Genomic DNA, 19,056 nt, shown 5'->3' with positions numbered 1-19,056 from the left:
AGAGAAGAATGGTGGAAATAAGAATCGGGCCTAGGAAAGACATCATCTTTGCCCATCAGTCCCCCCTCCCATTGCATAGCATAGTTCCCCCCATACCCTCCGCCCTGCTCCCCACTCTCTTCCCACACCTCTGACCCTCGGCCAGCGGCTGGCTAATAACCATCGCGGCCGCCCGCTGGACTGCAGCCTCACCGCCCATCCCACTCCATCCCCTCCCACCACTTGAGCCCCTCCTCCCCCATCCCCCTGCCTCATCTCCGCTCCCCACGCGACCCCGACCACCGCCCATCCACATGCGGGACACACACCAAAGCTCGATGCCACATGAAGGACACAAACATCGTCGCCATCCTCCGCGCTCGAACCACGGCCTCGCGAAACACATCCACTGTATGACTCTGGGCCGTCGCCTCCGCCCACGGACATCCATCCCTCACTCTCTTGGGAGAGAGAGAAAAAAACGCGGCCTGGCTCCGTGGCGTGTATACATCATCTCAGCGAAGCCTCCTCCGAATATATATCACACATACTCTTCCCATCCCAGTCTTCCTTCCTCTTATCGCGGAACCCCCTCACACCCTAGCTCGCGGGCAATCCAGAAGCCTTCCTCACACTCCGCAATAGACAGAGCCTCCTGGAGGGCCAGCACGCTTGAGGGGAGAAATAGGACTAGGACCCTCCCATTCCAGACCTTCCCCTTACCCCAACGAGGGTGCCGCAGGTTCCAGCCCCATCCAAAGCGGACGACTTCGGTCTTGTTTCCCCCGGCAAATAACCCGCCCACGAGACCGCTCGAAGAAAACAGTGGGAAGTAGCGATGGACATGGGGACGGACGCGAGGAATCACCCGGCGGACGGCGAAGCGAAGCCCGGCGAAGATGAGGTTGGCTGCCCGCTCCGGGGTGGCTTCGCGTGGGTCCTGCCGCGGGGGTCTCCCAGGAGCTCCCTACTCTGGGCCCTCACTCTCTGGGCACCCGTTTTCGTCTTCCTCTGGACGGCCTCCGGGGCTGAGGGCCAGGGGACCAGGCCACCCGGCAACAACTACTACTCTCAACAATACCAGCAGCATCCGCAGCACCCGATCCACGCCGGCGCTCTGCACCACCACTTCAACCACGGGCGCCTGGTGGAGGAGCACGAGAGGCACCGGAATATTACGGCGGGGAGTCGGGAGGAGAGGGCCCATTTGGTTCGCAAGTACCTGCGGAGGCCCAAGAAGCACGAGGGAGCCATCAAGCTTGTGGAGGGATCCGGAGACCACGAAGGTAAATGAGAACATTTTCATTCTCATAAAGATAAACGTGTACACGACTTAAGGCTATCATCTTTCAGATCGATTGTTGACGACTTCACTTGGTGAAAATCCATTGGTAGTAGTGATACAAAAAACTGTAGTAATTTTCTACTCTATTGTATTTGCTCAACCAGTTTCAACGTATACTCGTCATTACCAAGAGCTATCTTTTGATACTCCAGCAAATAAAATAGTGTGTAAAATTACTACTACAGTTATCTATTGATAATGACGAGAAAACTTTAAAACCGGTGGAGCAAATAAAATAGCGTGGATAGTTACTACAGCATTTTTTAGCATTCCTATCGTCTTCACTTTCTGGGACCACAAACTGGGATATGAAAATACACTCTCTTCATTCCGCACTAAATGCTGGATTCGGTGGCGGCGGGGCAAAGTCCTCGCCTGACAAACAATAGGTCGCGGGTTCGAGTCCCTACTTGGTAGCCCCTATCTAGGGGACGGTTGTTCGTGCATTGGTGATTGTTATCTTGTTGAACAAACTCCATTGTAAAAGTCCAATGTGTGTTGTTTTCGGTGGTATTGGATTTAAAAAATCTTTATTCCCGACCATGGTTTCGACAATGCTCAATCACTATCAAGAAGCGTTCCCTGCGCTAGACACCTCGTATGTGTGGAATTTTCCCGCCTGTAGCTTGGACAGGGTTGAGGTTTACCCTTACATATTCAAAGCATTCATTCAGAGAGTGAATGACATTGCAGTAGTACCTATTCGAGATGGTTTGTTAGAGTAGATGGGATTTTTCCGTGGAAAGTTACCAGTGATATTTGAGATAAACTAAAAAGGTGATAATGACCAACTATTGCCGAATTAATGCTCGTGCATGAAGTGCTAGTATGGATTATACAATAAGAGTTTTTATTTTTCCATCAATATTCAGCCTATTGGGTATGGGGCTTTTTTTTACCAAGTATACCGAGTTTAAATCCCAAGATACCTTCTATAACCCCATAAAGGTGATGATGCCGAATTAAAATGGACCTAATTCCCCTATCTAGAGTGACCTCCACATGCCTATAAATTGGTTCGGGGTGAGCTCTATCCTCATCTATTCAAATCTGCCTTCGGATTGAATCAATGAATGTGGAAAACGAGTATTTATCATCGTAGATGATAAATACGGAACCCTACGGGGAAACAAATCGCTCCCATAGTAACCGCATTCCAGCGCGGAAGAAAATTTCCATCAGCTCTAACAAGGTCCGCAGCAACTAAATCGTTATTACGACTCTCACTGTTGTAGATGGCCCAAGGTTAAGGAACTTGCTCCCCTAACCTGAATGTATGAAATTCTCCCGCTTGTAGCTTGGACTGGGGTGAGCCCTGCCCTAACCCACACAATACATATTCGGGTTGAGGCACTCCAAGAATTTATGACAGTTAATCATCCGCTATTTGAGTTTCGTATATTTTTTTCAGTTTATATCGGATCATAATGCGAACGTAATTTGATGCAATTCATAAATATGCTTGATTAGGCCTTGCGAAGGACGTAATTCATTTAAGGGATGTTGGCTTTTTGGTGACAATGATTATAAAACAATCGTACGACCCAGCCAAAAATCAACTCAAATAACCCATTATTTTCTTGATAATCAACAGCCCTTCGGGTACATATGAAGTGAGGAGTTGGAGCAATAATATAGTAGATATCCCCATAAAAGAACGTTTCATTGTCGATTTGATTTTATCGATGTCACCATTGGTTCTTGAAGAAGAAAAAACTATCGGGACCACTCAAAAATCCAAAATTTCGAAAAGGAAAACTTATATTAAATTGAAATAATCCCTCATTTTGTGGCAGCCTACCTGAAGGTGGCTATCTCGTGGAAAACCTTGTAGAAGTACGATTCACTAGTGGAAATGACCAAATCATCAATTGATAGGTCGGATTTAGGGTTGTTTCTGCTCCCAACTACCGTCCAATAAGATTAAATTGCTTGCCACCACCTCTCACTTAGTTAGCCCATTGTACCTTCATCTACATCTACATCTACTTAATACCCTGCGAGCCACCTCTAGGGTGTTTGGCAGGGGGTGATCAATCACCAGCATGCAGCATGCATTTGGACTCCCACATGCACACCACACCGTCCAAAAAACGTCCCGTATAATAACAAACTATACTACTGTATGCTGTTAGAAATAGAATATAGAATAGAAATTCAGAAACATGCATTAAGTTTTACATAGGTTAGTAGCCTACACTACAAGTCATGCAATTTATTTACGAGTTCTATTGCTGCCGTTATAATCTCTTATTGATCGTGGAAAAAATGACATTCGGAATCTGTCTGTTCTGCAATCTATCTCTCTTATTTTATTTATATGATCTGCTCTTCCGTAGTACGTTGGCGTCCGCAAGATATGGTTAACTTCGTCAGAAAAGACAAACCTTCTACCACTATAACTTTTTATAATCATACCCATTTTCTTTCACGCTCTATTTTGTTACACCGTGTTCAATTCCCTCCCGAGTCTCAGAACTTCCAAAAACTTATCAGTCTTCTCTAAATCTCTACCGCAAAATGTTCTCAATGACTCATCTCTAAATCTCTACCACAAAATGTGCTCAAATGATGACATTTATATACGCCAAAATCTAATGTAATGTTTAGTGAGACGATAATCGTTTGAATATCATATAATTGTGAGTGGCCTGGGTTTAGAAGAATTGCGATATGTTCCGATAAAATGTACAAAGAGACAAATTGGTGAATTATCAGTGATTGATCATTAAAAAAAATGTTCAGCAACAAAGGGATCTACCAAGGGTAAAAATGAGGGGGTTAAAAAGTTTGATGAAAAGTCACCGCACGCATTTTACGAAAATTGTATAAAATTGTGAAAACAGAAGCGGAGAATCGAAGTGTAACCGGAAAAGGGTGTGATATTTCTACGGGTGGTTTGAAAAGCATAATTTTTACTGTGTAGAAAAGCGAATTTTTTAAAAGCTCCTTAAAATTGTATCCTTTTTGAAGTGTTCGGTATCAGATTAGCGTAGATTTTGCATGTGTGCTCGCCCCCGTAGTAGAGCTCACTCCGTCTCAGCAGGCAATTCTGAGAAGAGAAGCTTATTTGAAGTATTCCGCTGATTCGACCATGTTTTTTTAAAAATCCCTTAAACAAATGCTAGTCGTAATTTCGTTGGAGCATTTCCTTTTTATGTGTAAATGGTTTGTGTCCCTGTCACACTTCTTTCAGGTGGCTCGCAGGGTAGTATGTAGATACAGATGTAGATCCATTTGCCTCCACTTTTCAGATATTTTCACATACTATAACTTTTCATCCTTCAGAGCCTTAAGGATGTCTCAAGTGAGCGATCTGCTAATGACCTAATTTTTGGGCAATTTGTAATTGGATGGTTAATGAAAGTCTTCACTTTAATAAGAGCAAAAACTTTTAGCAGCCTATTTCATTTTTCTATCACGGGTTTTAAATTAGTGTACCTAATAATGCTATAAGAATGAACTTTTAACATGTAATCAGAGCAGAAAATTTTAAGCTACATTAAAATTTGTGAATTTTTTTCCGCCGACTGCACCTCCTAATATCCATCCGATGCAAGATTTAACGGAGCGACAGATATTATTTCACCATATCAAGTGAAACACCACACTCGGTATACTATCCACATGTCTAAACCCGTTAGAACATAACAGTCCAGCTAATCCTTTCCATCCAGTTTCATTAGCATCCTTACTTAGATAAAGCCCTACAACATTCGTGGACGAATACTTACCTGATTACTTCATACGTTAGCTATTCCAACTCATAGTCCTTTTAACATTTGTTTTCTTTCACCATGAAAAAAGCTTTGGCAATTGAAAATTTTAGATGATTTTCAGAAGGTTCTTTTACGCAAGAGCCCGCATTTTGGATGGATGTCAAGATGGGCTAACTTTTTCGCTTGAAAACTTTTATCTTTCCATCGAACTCTCAGCAAACTGTAATTTTATTGTCCACTAAAATAATCCAGTTTATGGTATTCCAATAAATGTAAGTGATGGCATCCTTAGTCACACTCAAGTATGCCGACGATAACTCGTTTATGACTTTTCTATGACTTCGACCTTCTTACGGAGTTCCCCCCTTCACTTACCCCATTCGTTGGCAGCGTCTTTTTGTCGCATAACATCAACCAATTGATTGGCCATTTCCCTAACTTTCGCTTTCCCATCCCAAACTTAAAGTAGCCGCGTTTCCTTGACCGCCGACAACAGCATGCCACCAGTATCGCGTCACCAATGTCAGGCAGCCCACCCTTAAAGGTGATGTACCAAGAGATTTATCTGATATCTTCCTCTTCCTAATGGCTATCAATAAATGATAGGCAACATCTGTGAGCATGATAAAACAATAGATTGAGGAGTGAATTTTTAAAAATGTAAGGCATTCACTTCCATCCCCTTGAAATAATGAGGTCAGTACCTACCACTCAACCAAATTGCAATCGGAGTGAAAAATGAACGTGATAAACTTAGTTGAAGATTTAAAAAAATATTTAATACGTCCAGTACTATTTTCTACCCGTTACTATTTATATATTAAGTGAAGCTATTCAATTACATGTCTTTTTCATTCCTCTCCCAAGGTCCGGCAATTAACATTTTAATCTACTTATTCCATTGATGAAAATGAGCCTAATGTAATTGATTGCAATTACATGCAATAATTAATTTTGGAAAATTTGGTGACGAAATCTTACTCACGAACGTACATACTCAAAAAAATTATCGGCAGAAAGGCCTTCATTTCACTTGGTGATCAATGCATCGCTGTATTCAAAGCATACTGCTAAGTATTAAGGCTCTTTTTCTATAAAACCTTGGGTATTTACCCAGGTCAAAGAATCTAATCACTAATTAAATCCATTCACCCGACATTACCACGTACAATATGGAAATATGGTGATAGAGGGATTCCTGCGCATGTCGTAATTCCTTATACCAAGAGTAACTTAAAAAAGGTGACGCAAAAGCTATGATGGCCTTATTGAAGCTTAAATATCGTAAAGATTCGCTCCGAATGAAACCGGTTGTTTTCGGTGAGATGTGACGGAACCGTTCTATAATAGATGAAAGATATTTTCTAGGCTGCACTTAAAAACTTGAATAAAGACGCGAAGCGTTTCGTAGTTCTATCATTTTCAAGCCTGTCCTTCACTCTTCTCTTATGTCCACACCTAGTGCTAGAAAATATCGCTCGAAATCGATTTTTCGAGCGATCGATTTTTAATCTAAACGAAAAAAATCGACTTTGAAACAAAAGATCGATTAATCGAAAAAAATCGACGGTCCTTTAAAAAATCAGTTTGTCCAAAAATATTATCATCATTCATCGGAAAAAATTCAAAGTAAACATAAAAAATATTTGAAATAGAGAACTCCGAGTTGATTCATCCAAAACTGGCGTTAGTTAACAATGTTGAAACGGGTCGTGTCTTTTGTGAAGTTTTTAGTCCAACCCGGAAATAATCCTTCGATCAAGAAACCGTCTGAAATAGTACTGGTTATCGTCATTTAACCCCAACTGGTGAATTTTAGCTCATGACTCGAGATTTTTATGTTTCATAAACTTCAATATTTCTGCGCAACATGCACACTCGTTAAGGGGAAAGAGACCATGATGATATACACCACCCATGGGCGCGCTGCCCAACGACCCAACCGAGTTGGTGCGAGACCGTCGCCAGATGTTAATATCCAAAATGCAAGGACTGGCGTCAGGGGCGCAGCTAGAAATTAAGGCTGGGGGGGGGGGGGGGGGTTAAGGTGTAACTAATACCGGGGTGTGTGGGGGTATGGAATACCCACCAGGATAAGCGGTAGGTGCGAGATTAATAAATTGCGGAAGTTTAAGATAAATGGTTCAAAATGGTGAGTTTTACGGCTTTCAGAGAGATATTTTATTAATACTTAAACTGTTATATTAGTAATATCAATCCAATTAAGTAAAAAAATTATGAAACTAAAAAATTTCTCTGAGCTCTGTGGGGGTCCCCCCTCGCTGCGCCACTGACTGGCGTAACAAATTTTACACGGGGAATTCACGTTTGGGATTCTATGTTTACATGATGCACTCTTTTCAAACATTTGTTAATTGCCGAAAGGTCGCTGAAAAAAATGTCCTACTATATGTTAAGCTGCGAGAGGGATGCAAAACTTCATTTGTTAAATTGTAAATCATAAAGCTGAACTTGATAATAGTTAAGGCAAAAAAGTCAATTTCTCTAAATGTTTCCAGCTCGTTAATTTCTTTCGCTTTCAACGGAATAATTTTCGTACGAAAAACTGTAATGAAACTAAAGAAGCACTAATTTTTTTATAATTAATGCTAAAATACATCATTCAGTTGCAAGTTGATATATACAGCAACTGAATTTTTTTAAAGCTTAATAACTTGGTTTACTCAGAATATAAGTCACACCTGAGTTCATGAAACCTATAAATGAAATTTGCTATCGGAGAAAACAAAGATTATTCCACATCCGTGCATTAAAAATATTGCGGAGAAGTAGAGGATGCAAATAGCAAGCTGATTAGCTGTATACGATATTCTGTTGAATACTCTATAGATCAATTACTCTCTCTTCCTCTCTAAGGACTATGATGCTTAGTTGAAATTTTAGCGGCAATAAAATCAAAAGGTATGCGTAATGCCAGATTTGATCATTGTGTCACTTCTCCTCTTATTTTGGCCATAAATAACTTAAAACCCAGAACACTGGGTCACTTTCAAGCAGGAAGAAATTTTGTGCGATTCCTAGGACACACATTCAACTTCTAATCCACGGCTCGGCAACACCCTACCTGAAAAAGAATTTTAGGCGTCCTTCACACAGAAGTTATAAATAAATTTCGTGTTACAGGATAAAAATTAAGAAATTCTTATAAATTGAAATTAAGATACAACTAGGTAACAAAATTTCCGCACGGGTTAACTATATTTTATTTTTTTCATGATTACCGTAATCTTTTAAGTTCCTTTCATACGACGTCTCTTCCAGAGAACATTCTTTATTCTTCTTAAATTTTATTTTTAACATTTTTGCGCACTTATGTTACGTTTCCTTGGTTTATTTATGGATTTAGCGGGATTTTAAACCTTTTTTGGAAGATAGAATAAAAAAAAAGTGTGGAGTCAATATGCCTCAAGCGAATAATTGACATGGTGTAATCGAAAATTTTAAGTCAAATTAACGCGTAAATAGTGACATTTGAGATTGAAATTGAATTTTTTGTCAAAAGACGGTGATTTAACGTTTAAAATTATACTTCGTTTATCACTGTAGGTACAGTATTAACGGAGCATTTACTGAATGACAGAAAAAGACCATTCTGTAATAATTAAGGTAAAATTGAGAAAAAGTTTTCACAAATGTCAAGTGCACTAGCAGTAAGTGTAATCATATAAAATATCTTGACAAGTTCCGAAAGTATCTTAGTCTGGCCAATTCGTAGATGTGCCCCACATGTACTTATAATGCCAATAAAATACGCCATGAAAATATCTTTGGTCCCTGAGCTAGACATAAACTCGTTTTGTGCTGAGGTTTTTAAGGCTCCTATTACTTCTTCATAAGGCCCATTCTGTGTTCAGGCATTGGATTCAACGTCTGTTTTTATACCAAAGGTGTCTTTGAGATAGCTGCATCCTGAAAATACACGAAATCAGTACTTCAACGAAAAGGCGGGTTTTGTTAGGTAAGGCTATAACTCATTCCGCAGCCAATGAGTCTCATACGTGCGGATTTTACAAATGCTTGGTATGGAGGCATTCCATAGGGCACCAGTTAGAACTCACCCCGTAGCTGACAAGCCGTATACGTAAGAATTTCACAAATTAATGGGGGCCATCCCCTGGATCACCACGCACTTCCGATGAAAGATTTTGTTTGAAATTTCCCGGTGCTTCAACCTAAATTTGATCCCGGGACCTTTCTATCAGCTGCCGCTCCACCCACATGGCTACGCGCCGATAAGTAGTGTATTTTTTCCATTTGCACTTCTGTAATTTTATGAGTGACACGTTTAAGAATTGTCGGAGAGTTGTATAATGTATTTATTAAAGGGCTAGTCGGTCTTCAAAATTTAAACCACTCGATAAATGAATTTTATTTGTATCTTGTATGATGTTGGGCACACGATAATGTTGTTTATATCGACGAAACGCGTTGTGTAATAGTAAAACTCAGTGGAAATATTTCAATGTTTTATTTTAATAATAAGAATTTTATTTGCCTTCTATGGTCAATGTAATAATCCCCGTTCCGCAAGGGACTTGCTCATTTGATTGAGTGGATAACAGAACGCAAGCCAACCAGACCGCTGGGTTTTTTGGAGGAAGTTTTTAAGGATGTTTCCAACTCATTTTCGCTCAGTGGGAGTGAATTTATGTCCCTCTGAGACCTGACACTGACCTTAATACAAGTTGGATACATTCCAGGCGCCCCTGTTTCTAGTAATTTCGCAATAGACCCCGGCGGATGAGGTCATATGGTTTATGTCACACAGGATCGTGCATTCTGCAGGCGACATATGGACAAGGACGCGGAACCCACGGAGTTCTGGATGGACGATTAAAAGCTCTGATACTGTGTGCTCAAGCCATAAATTGCGATGTAGTTCATGAATGTAATACGAAGGAAGGGATGCAGAATTTCGGCGGAAGCCATAAATTCTTTTAAAAATTCTGCTTGACTCAGGTACTCTCCTGTACATGAGACATGATACTGTGGGAAAGTTTTACCGAAAGAAAATTATGCGGAGGAAGTTTTGCAATAAAACATTGGGTATACTGGGTCGCAGCAGCAAGTTACGTGGAAAATAGCCAAACAATAATAAAATATATCATTAAACAAAAAAAATATGTATACTTCATCCATTTTTGTGGATGTCTTGAGAACAAAGACATTTTTCCACTGATAATGCAAACGGTAAGTGACGAAAAAACTAGCAAAAATAAACGAGAAGTTTCATCAATATTAATTGTTAAGTAGCAAAAAATTCTGGTGAACTACCCCATTGACATAATTAGGTTACAGCATAGAATAGGTATTAGAACGCATATTTTCATTTTTTCAATTACGCTTCCTCGGAAATACTACAGAAATCAATATATGTGTTCAGATGTAGTACTCTTCAGATTTCAACTACAAATACAGTAATGCTCAGTATTTGAAAGAAAATACAGGAAACCAAAGTTTTATCATTACTTTTCGAGCGTTTTGCTACCGGTGGTAGTGGGCGTAAAAATTTTCATCTATCAAACCTATGAAAATTTACTTCATACAAAGTGTTGAGGTAAATGCTGACACGGGGCCGTAATCCTCTGTCTTCTCGATTTTCTGACCTCACTTGTACTTGTAATAAATCGTAAGAATGTAGTAACTTGAGATCAAAATACGTTATCATTTTGAAGTTTTCATCCCATGCTGAGTTTGATCTGGGAAAGTATTACCTTTCCCTCAAATATGAAATCTTCTCTCCAGCTTTCTCTCCTACGTAAAGTTTTCACATTTTAGATACTAGTAAATGTTGATGAGGGTCTAATTTATATCATCATCATCATTGGTAAAGTAACCTAAGATTGGTTTGACGTAGCTCTCCACTGAATTCTCCTCTCAGTTAATTTTTTCACACCTACGTATTTATCCTCTTTCAGTTCCTTCTTTACTTGTTCCATATATTTGGTTATAGTTCTTCCTTTTCCGTGCCTTCTTTATTTAACTAGAATATTTAAAGATAACGACGTGGTTTCAAATGTCATATTTATATGTCATGGAAAAAGCCCTGCCGGTGGGGAACGATTCGTCAAAGGGGACTTCATAGAAAAATGCCCCATTACGTCCCGTTTAAGGTTGATTTTTGTCGACATTTAGGTCGCGTTTTAATCGGTTTTCAAAAATGTCTGCTGCGCGACAATGAGTGAACAGCGATCTAAATATTCCCAGCAATTATTTATTCCTGCACTACCGAAAAAAGCAACATTTTAAATTGGCGTTTTTAACCAAACATTCACGAACATCAATGCTCTGGATAGGCGCAACCTAACTTGGCGGGACTCGAACAAGCGACTTCTTGCGTGGCATTTAAGTACTCTACCCCGTCGCCAACGAGACCTGCAATTGTCTACACTATATTTACAATCAGGAGGAACAACTGTAAAAAAGTTATGGATTCGATATTATGTCATCGCTGATATAAACTTCGCTTTTCCACCCGAACTTTTCTAACCTAATTTCTCCGTAAAATTCGGATCGCATTTCCCGTCAACGACAACTTTTGTAAACCTATTAGAATGCGCGGTGTTAGACAACACATGAAAATGCTGACTGGAGAACCCTCCATTGTAATTATTATAATCGTAATATAGTCAAACCTCGATAAGCGATAACTGCATAAGTGAGAAATCTCTAATAATGAGACTCGTTGCCAGGTTCCGTCATTTTTACCCATGAAAGCCTCCATAAGTGAGACTCTAGGAATAAATGAGAGATTTTTTGGCCCACTTCAGGCGAGGAAGTGAGTGCACCAGGGTGTTGCTTATTTTTTAAACTAAAAACTAATTCTAAAAATCATTCTTAATGGTTCCATCTAATCTCGTTAATCGCAACGAAACAGTCTCCTGAATTTATAACGATGTAAAACAATGCAAGTTTTTAAGTAACTCCTCCCTTCTTCCGCTGACTCTCGTTAGGGAAGGCGCGATGGGGGTGTACGGCAGTGAGGGGCGCAGGACCTATCACTTGACCGTGAATGCGGCCTACGAGCGACCAGCTCGCCGTCAGGGGTGTGACGCGCAGCTGAAGCTCGTGGAAAAGTATTGTATTCCTGGAAAAATTTTGAGCGGACGTTAAAATGGAGCAAATTTTGGCCCTAAAGAGCTGTAAATTGTGCGTCACCCCTGAAAAATTATGTTATTTCAAAAAATAAGGACAATTAAATGTTATTGCATTTATGCTCATTTAGCGACCTCTAAATGTTAAACAATCAAGCTAAAATGTTTAGGATATCCATTCTGCACCTCATAACATATTTTAAGAGGTAGAAATAAAAAAATCCGAGACAAAATAAAAAGTGAGCAACACCCTAGAATGCACGCTGTCCGACTCAATACGGAATGACGGGAAACCTATGCCACTCTCAAACTTTAGATTTTTATACATTTTATTTTACGTTGACTTGAACTAGTCAATGTTAGACCAGATAAAACGTTGATTGACATGAAATATAGAACTTGTTATATAGCTGATATTGCTCTACCACTTTCGCATAACATCGAAAAGACAATAACCGGAAAAATAAATAAATACTGAGAATTGGCAATAGAAATAAAAAGGCTTTGGGATATGGAATAGGTTTTTATAGCTCTTCATGACTCTATCAATTCCAAACACACTTCAACGGAAGTTAAGAGAGAAAGACCGATATTTTTTCGAAGAAAATTTAAAAAATTAACATTGCTGCATCTTCTAATTCAGTTAATTGAAACATGAGGTTGTAGAGTCGTTTCAAAATGGTAACAATCTATTTTTGATCAGAGCAATGTGATCAAAAACATTTTAATAATACCACAAGAGAGTCTCTAATAACACCAACTTATTTCTTCAAATAAACATTGTAAATACCTTAAAATTTATGCATAGTTTTATACATAATAAGTATACAACTTTGGATTCACTGCACTCTCCACCCCTTACTCCCTCATAATATAATAATAATAATAGTAATAATATATATTTGGAGTGATTAACTGGACAAAAACCGAAATAGCGGGCATACAAGGATTAATTCGTATACACAGACATAATCAAGTTTCAAAAATTACGCACCAAAAACTGGCCTACCAACACAATGTAATTGATACCATGACCCTATACTATGAATACCACCCCGAAACAGTGCTTGAAAAGAGTTCATTTAAACTTTACCAGGATTTGACGATCCAAACATATAAAACTATAGTCAATAATAGACAGATAAAACGTTGATTTACATGAAATATAGAACTTGTTACATTGTTGATATTGCTGTACCACTTTCGCATAGCATCGAAAAGACAATAACCGGAAAAATAAATAAGTACCAAGACTTGGCAATAGAAATAAAAAGAATACGGGACATGGAACAGGTTTTTATAGCTCTAATTGTCATCTCTGCTACCGGTACCATCGCAAAACATAAGCAAAATAGTTTCAAAATACTCATCCTTCATCCAAGTACATTCACCAAATTGCAAAAGGCTGTAATAATTTCAACCTGCCATACCACAAGAAAATTTCTCAACGCAATATAACAGTAAAGAGTTACCTTGGTGAGTACCCGTGCTCTTTACACTAAAACAACTCACTGAAAACTGAAGAAAATTTTAGGAAGAAGACTGTTATAATAACAATAATAACGTGTATTATCGTGGGCTACTCTAAGCCCATGAAATAATGAAGTACAATTCTTCATATTTATATGAGTTTGAAATTCAAAAATTAGTTTAGTAATAGTGATAAGCTCAATATAAACAATGAATTAATCATACAATGATGACAAGCTAAACAAAACAAAAAATAAATAAAATAGGAAAGAATTCTAATTCATTATACAGCCGTACATGTTAATTCAGAGAGCATGCCTAAGAAAACACCTAGGATATCTCAAATAATACAATTTTGAAATTCAAACATTAGATTAATAATACAATATAATAATTATTTGTACCTCTGTTAGTGAGAAAGGTCATTCTAGAACCTTTGTAAGTGAAAAACTGGGTAAGTGATAAACCTCTACAAGCGAGAAATCAATGCCGGTTCCTTCAAACTCTCAATTATCAAGGTTTGACTGAATATCGTAATTATTATAATCGTAACATTTCGTAATCATTATATCCTCATAATATCGTATTCGTGGATACGTCATCCGAGGCAACAAGAATCACAACCCGTGTGTGCAATGTTAGCATTTAGCCCTCGGCCCTATTCCGCCCGGAGGAACATGGAATGGTTTGTGTGGGAGAGAGAGCAGGGTGTGTCCGTTGGCCATTAGTCCCTCTCTCCTTGCCCCGGGGCATGGGGATGGGGGAAGGGGGGGGGGAGGGATCCGTGATCCATTTGGCTTGCAAGGGTAGAGGTGATCCATTAGTGGCCTCCCATAGTGGATTCAAAGCGGCACGCACGCATGGCCCGCGTGCGGTCAGATCGATGGCCAGGATCTTTTCCCCGCTGCCCGTTAGAAACGGAGAAATGGCACAGCACACGGTGGACGGAAACAGGAAAGAAACGCCCGAAAAAAATTGCTTTTCCTTTTCAGTCGCCGACGTAAAAATTAGCTCAAAAAAACGATAATTATTATGACAAAAATGAAAAAATAAAATGACAATAGCAATAAAAACAACATCGCGAATACCTAAAACACCAAAATGGAAAAATATGAAGAACTTAAAGAAATTAAGGAGGAGATTAAGATATTATGGAAATTAGAGAAATTACATATCACACCAATTATTATCTCTGTCACAGGTGTAGTGCCTAACTCAATGCATCAAGGCCTCAAAAATATCGGATAACCGAAAAACTTGTTCATTATCATGAAAAAAGCAGCAACTTTAAATACATGACGAATAGTCAGATAATATTCTAACTCAATGTCAGAATAAAACGGCGCGTGTGCTTGGTGTAACCCGTACCTCCCCTAAAACTAGCAAACATTGTGTGGGAAAAAATAATTATATTTATTATAACCTTGGGCAAAAATATGTTTTGCTACGGACTTGCCACATTGTGAGGAGATGCCTGGGTAGGGTTAGATCGGATAATGTAGGAACGGGTGCAATCTTTTCCTTAACATCCGAACCAAATCCTAATCTACATTTAGAATAGGCGAATATTTCCACTTCGTACAAACCTGCTGAGAAAGTTCAGAAAGTAGAATATAATAATACATGCTGGTTGGCAATAAGAAAAGAACTTGTTGCATGGTTGATATAGCCGTGCCACTCTCCTATAACATCGAAAAATAAATGGCCAAAAAAATAAAATATATCAAGAATGGGAAATTGAAAAAAAACGTGTTGGAATCTGGAACAGGATTCATATCACTCGTAATTTATCGCTTCTATTGCTCCTTGCTTGAACATTGGGCACTGATAATGACCTCGGTAAGATAAACGTTACTTATCATTAGCTTGAATCAATGGGGAGATATGCAGAAGTGTTTTCTGTAGGAAAAAAATGAAAATAGATTCCAACGAATTTCTAATTGTGATCTAAATAATTCTTCATTTTGAGAACAAATTCTATTTTTAGTCTGAAATTTGGCGATGCTTTGCGTTTGTCTGTATTTCATACAGATCCACCCATTTTGTTTCAATTCAGGCTGAAACAGTAGAACGACATTCGAGCACTTTTTTATCTACATCTGCATAATACCCCGCAATCCCCGTTTACAAATAAAAAGGAAGTGCTCTAAGGAAATTTCGACTAGCATTTATTGAAATCATTTATGGTTCGGGGGAAAATCGAATTCGCATATATATCCGTTCGGCAAAACATCACTCTTAATTTATCGCTCCTGTCGGACCTGGAAATGTAGTGCATAATACCTTTTATGTATTTGGGCTCAATAAAAGGGGGATTACTAAATATAAGGTCAAGGTGACGAAGCGGCGGATGAATTACTCCATAACTTCCGCGATAGTTCATTTCCTCAGAAAATGGGAAGCAACATTGATGCTCCTTAAAATTGACAGACCATTACGCAACTCGCGAATTTTAAGCCGGATAGATATAACAGACTATTTATTTGGATCTGATCCCCCGAATTAGGTAAATATATTTTTATTCCTACAGTAAAAGAAGTGAAACGGTTGATGGCCGTAATAAACTACATCAAGATGCCGATCATGAAAAAAATAAACTAAGGGAGCTCAAAGAGGTGAAGTTTTGATGGGCGATTCTAAACTATTATATGGCATTGCGTCTGCCTTTGAAATGAGGTGTAAAAAATAAAAAGAGCTCAATCGCAAGTCATAATTTCAGCTTCTAACATTCCGAATCGTCATAAATAAATATCCGCGTATCTATAATCGAAGCCCAAATAAATGTCGTATATAAGATCCCGGATGAAGTTTGAGAGCTTAGTCTTCCGCAATAAATTATATAACTGTGCTTTTACGCTGCCAAATCATACGGATATCAAAGCACTGCACAGAACAAGTGACTTTGTACACAGTCACGGTGTATAAAACTTTGCAACCAAATGGATGTAGTTTCATTGTTTAAGATGCCTATCGATTGATACTCATTCGCCAAATTAACTACTTTTTCCTGGAAACTTTTTTCGGAGAATCTAAATGCGGAGAACACATTGGTAAGTGCTTTGAGAAAGTACAATGTTACCGAAATTATGCAGAGAAATTGAAACGAGAACTGAAAAACAGAACTTTAAGCTACGACACATGCGAATATTTGTTATTTAAAAGCTGTGAAATAAGTTCAATCGACCTAATGACCATGGGCGTACCCAGCGTACCCACGGCTTGCCCCCAACCTATCCCACGGCTTGCCCCCCCTATTTTTGATCTTGGGTTCGCCCATGCAAAGGGGGTTACATTTATTGACGGGTTAAAGCAATGTGAGTTAAAGAAAAATATTTAATTAACAGTCAGAACAACGCGACGCAACACGAAAGCGAAGGGAATGTGTGTCACAGTACTATACAACATCAGCATTCCCTAACTTAGTGCTCAATCAGAAAACACATCTTTAATGTCACATTAATTCCACCCCTTATTAACATGCACTCTAAAGCGATGCTCTCTCAATGTCTCAGAAAGTGATAGTGAATCACTACTTTCCTACACAAAGGTGCTTTTTCACTGGAGAAGGATGAAGAAAAAACAATAAAGACACGACGACTGCTCTTATGAAATTTATTGGAGACCTTTCGACCTTGCTCGTCGATCCGCAAGGAACAAGTTAATCGCGCTTCATTGCTTCCATCGCTCGCGAGTTAAAAAAAAAATAATACATAGCGGGGAGCAGGCGGCAGTATTTTATCTCGCTGTGTAGCGGTCACCGACGAAATGGCTTCAGTGTTGAATTATGCATATCGTCAAGCGGTTTTGCTGCGGCAAAAAATCGCGTACGATGATGAAGGAGAGTGGAGAAGAGATTTGACAAAAAAATAAAACCCAAACCCGGCGAATAAATATGGAATTCACACATAAATCACATCGTTCCTTTTATGTCTCTCCACATACCACATAAAACAACGGCATTGATACATCGGTGAATACCAAAACGATAACAATGATAACGATTAGCTCGTTTGCTATTACTACTGATTTGGTGATTTATCAGTATTCACCGTTGAAATTAACATTTCCAATGATAAATATTGAAATGTTACGAGAAATTTTCAGATGGCTCCGACGTTAAAACCTGTTTGAACAGTCATGTATTTACCGAGGAATTTATTTAGGCAGTCCAACATAATGAAAAGTACTTGCATATTTACACACTTATCTATTCACCCCGACCCAGGTTTCGGTATATAGTGCTATTTTGAGGTCAGTTGGTCGGGTCGGGTGGAATAAATAAGTGTGGGAATCGACAAGTACTTTTCATTCTGTTGAATTGCAAAGATTCCAACCAAATTACGCGAGGCTGTTTATTTTAACCTTAGGAAACCGATAGTAGAGTTCAGTTCAATGCTCTATCCTATAATCCAGAAAAGTGAGACGCCAACTATTATAATCGGCCAAATTCGGAAGTAGAGCTCCGAGGATAACAAGCAAATACCTTAGGAAAATGCGTTAACAAATAATTGGCTTCGTAGGGCATTTCATGATTTCTCTTGTAATTTTGTTGGTAATAAGCTATCAAAAACCCGAAGGTAACATATTGTATTATGCATTCATATTTATGTAGGTATACTTCTTTTAGTTGCTTTTAATCGTTACAATTAATCATTTACTATGACTGTGGTTTGCAGGTTTATGGCGTTTAAGGTAGTCAGCGTATTTCACTTTTTCTTTTCTACCACGCAGAGAATTGTCTTTTTTCAACCGAGTTACGCATTTATGGCCATTAGGGAACCCTTTGAGTCATCGCTGTGGGCAAGGAGTGGATATTTTGGCTGCTTATATCTGTTTTTCCTCTATATTTGCTGCTATTAATCGTTGTCCCTAAGAATTGAAATACAAATCGAAAACCAATAAAAATCTTCCTTGACATCATTCACTATATTTTTCAGAGAGGCTCGACAATTCTTTTTATTAAACCAATATTATCACCACAACACTATCCTCGACAGTGGCACAACTATGGGAGGGATTAGAGGGATAAATCCTCCCACAAAGCTGCAGATTATGATGGAACAGAGATATTTTATAGTATACTAATGTTTTCCCTGTTGTGATGATTTCACGCGGAGTTCCGAGTGAAACCCTAATATTAAGTGTCAAAATGATGTAAAAAGTATTTCCAGGCATGTCAATTTTCAACCCCACCCAAAAGCATATTACCACTTACGCTACTGCTCCTCGATGCGTCGACCATATTGGCAAATTAAGTCAGCGCCAAATGGGGCTGCAAAGAGGAGGCCGAATTCCATCCCAAAGTAGGCTGATTTCTGTTGGCCAATTCGGCCATATTTTAATCGGCTTTCAAAAATGTTCACGGTTCGTTGATGAGTGCAATCCACTTTTTTCCAATCATCATCAAAAATCCTAGGATTGGTTTGAC

General features: G+C 38.9%; 1 protein-coding gene across 1 annotated transcript in view; it reads left to right on the top strand.

Moving 5' to 3' along the window:
- Nucleotides 1-452: 452 nt before the first annotated feature.
- Nucleotides 453-19,056, top strand: part of LOC124153967 (lysyl oxidase homolog 4) — a 264,123-nt gene continuing 245,519 nt past the window's right edge. Inside the window, exon 1 of the mRNA XM_046527401.1 lies at nucleotides 453-1,265. Within this exon, the coding sequence (XP_046383357.1) occupies nucleotides 818-1,265 (448 nt within the window). The 5' untranslated portion in view covers nucleotides 453-817. The remainder of the gene's footprint in view (nucleotides 1,266-19,056) is intronic.

This window comes from Ischnura elegans, chromosome 2 (genome assembly GCF_921293095.1).
Source record: "Ischnura elegans chromosome 2, ioIscEleg1.1, whole genome shotgun sequence".
NCBI lineage: Eukaryota > Metazoa > Arthropoda > Insecta > Odonata > Coenagrionidae > Ischnura > Ischnura elegans.
This window is presented reverse-complemented; position numbering and strand designations above follow the sequence as displayed.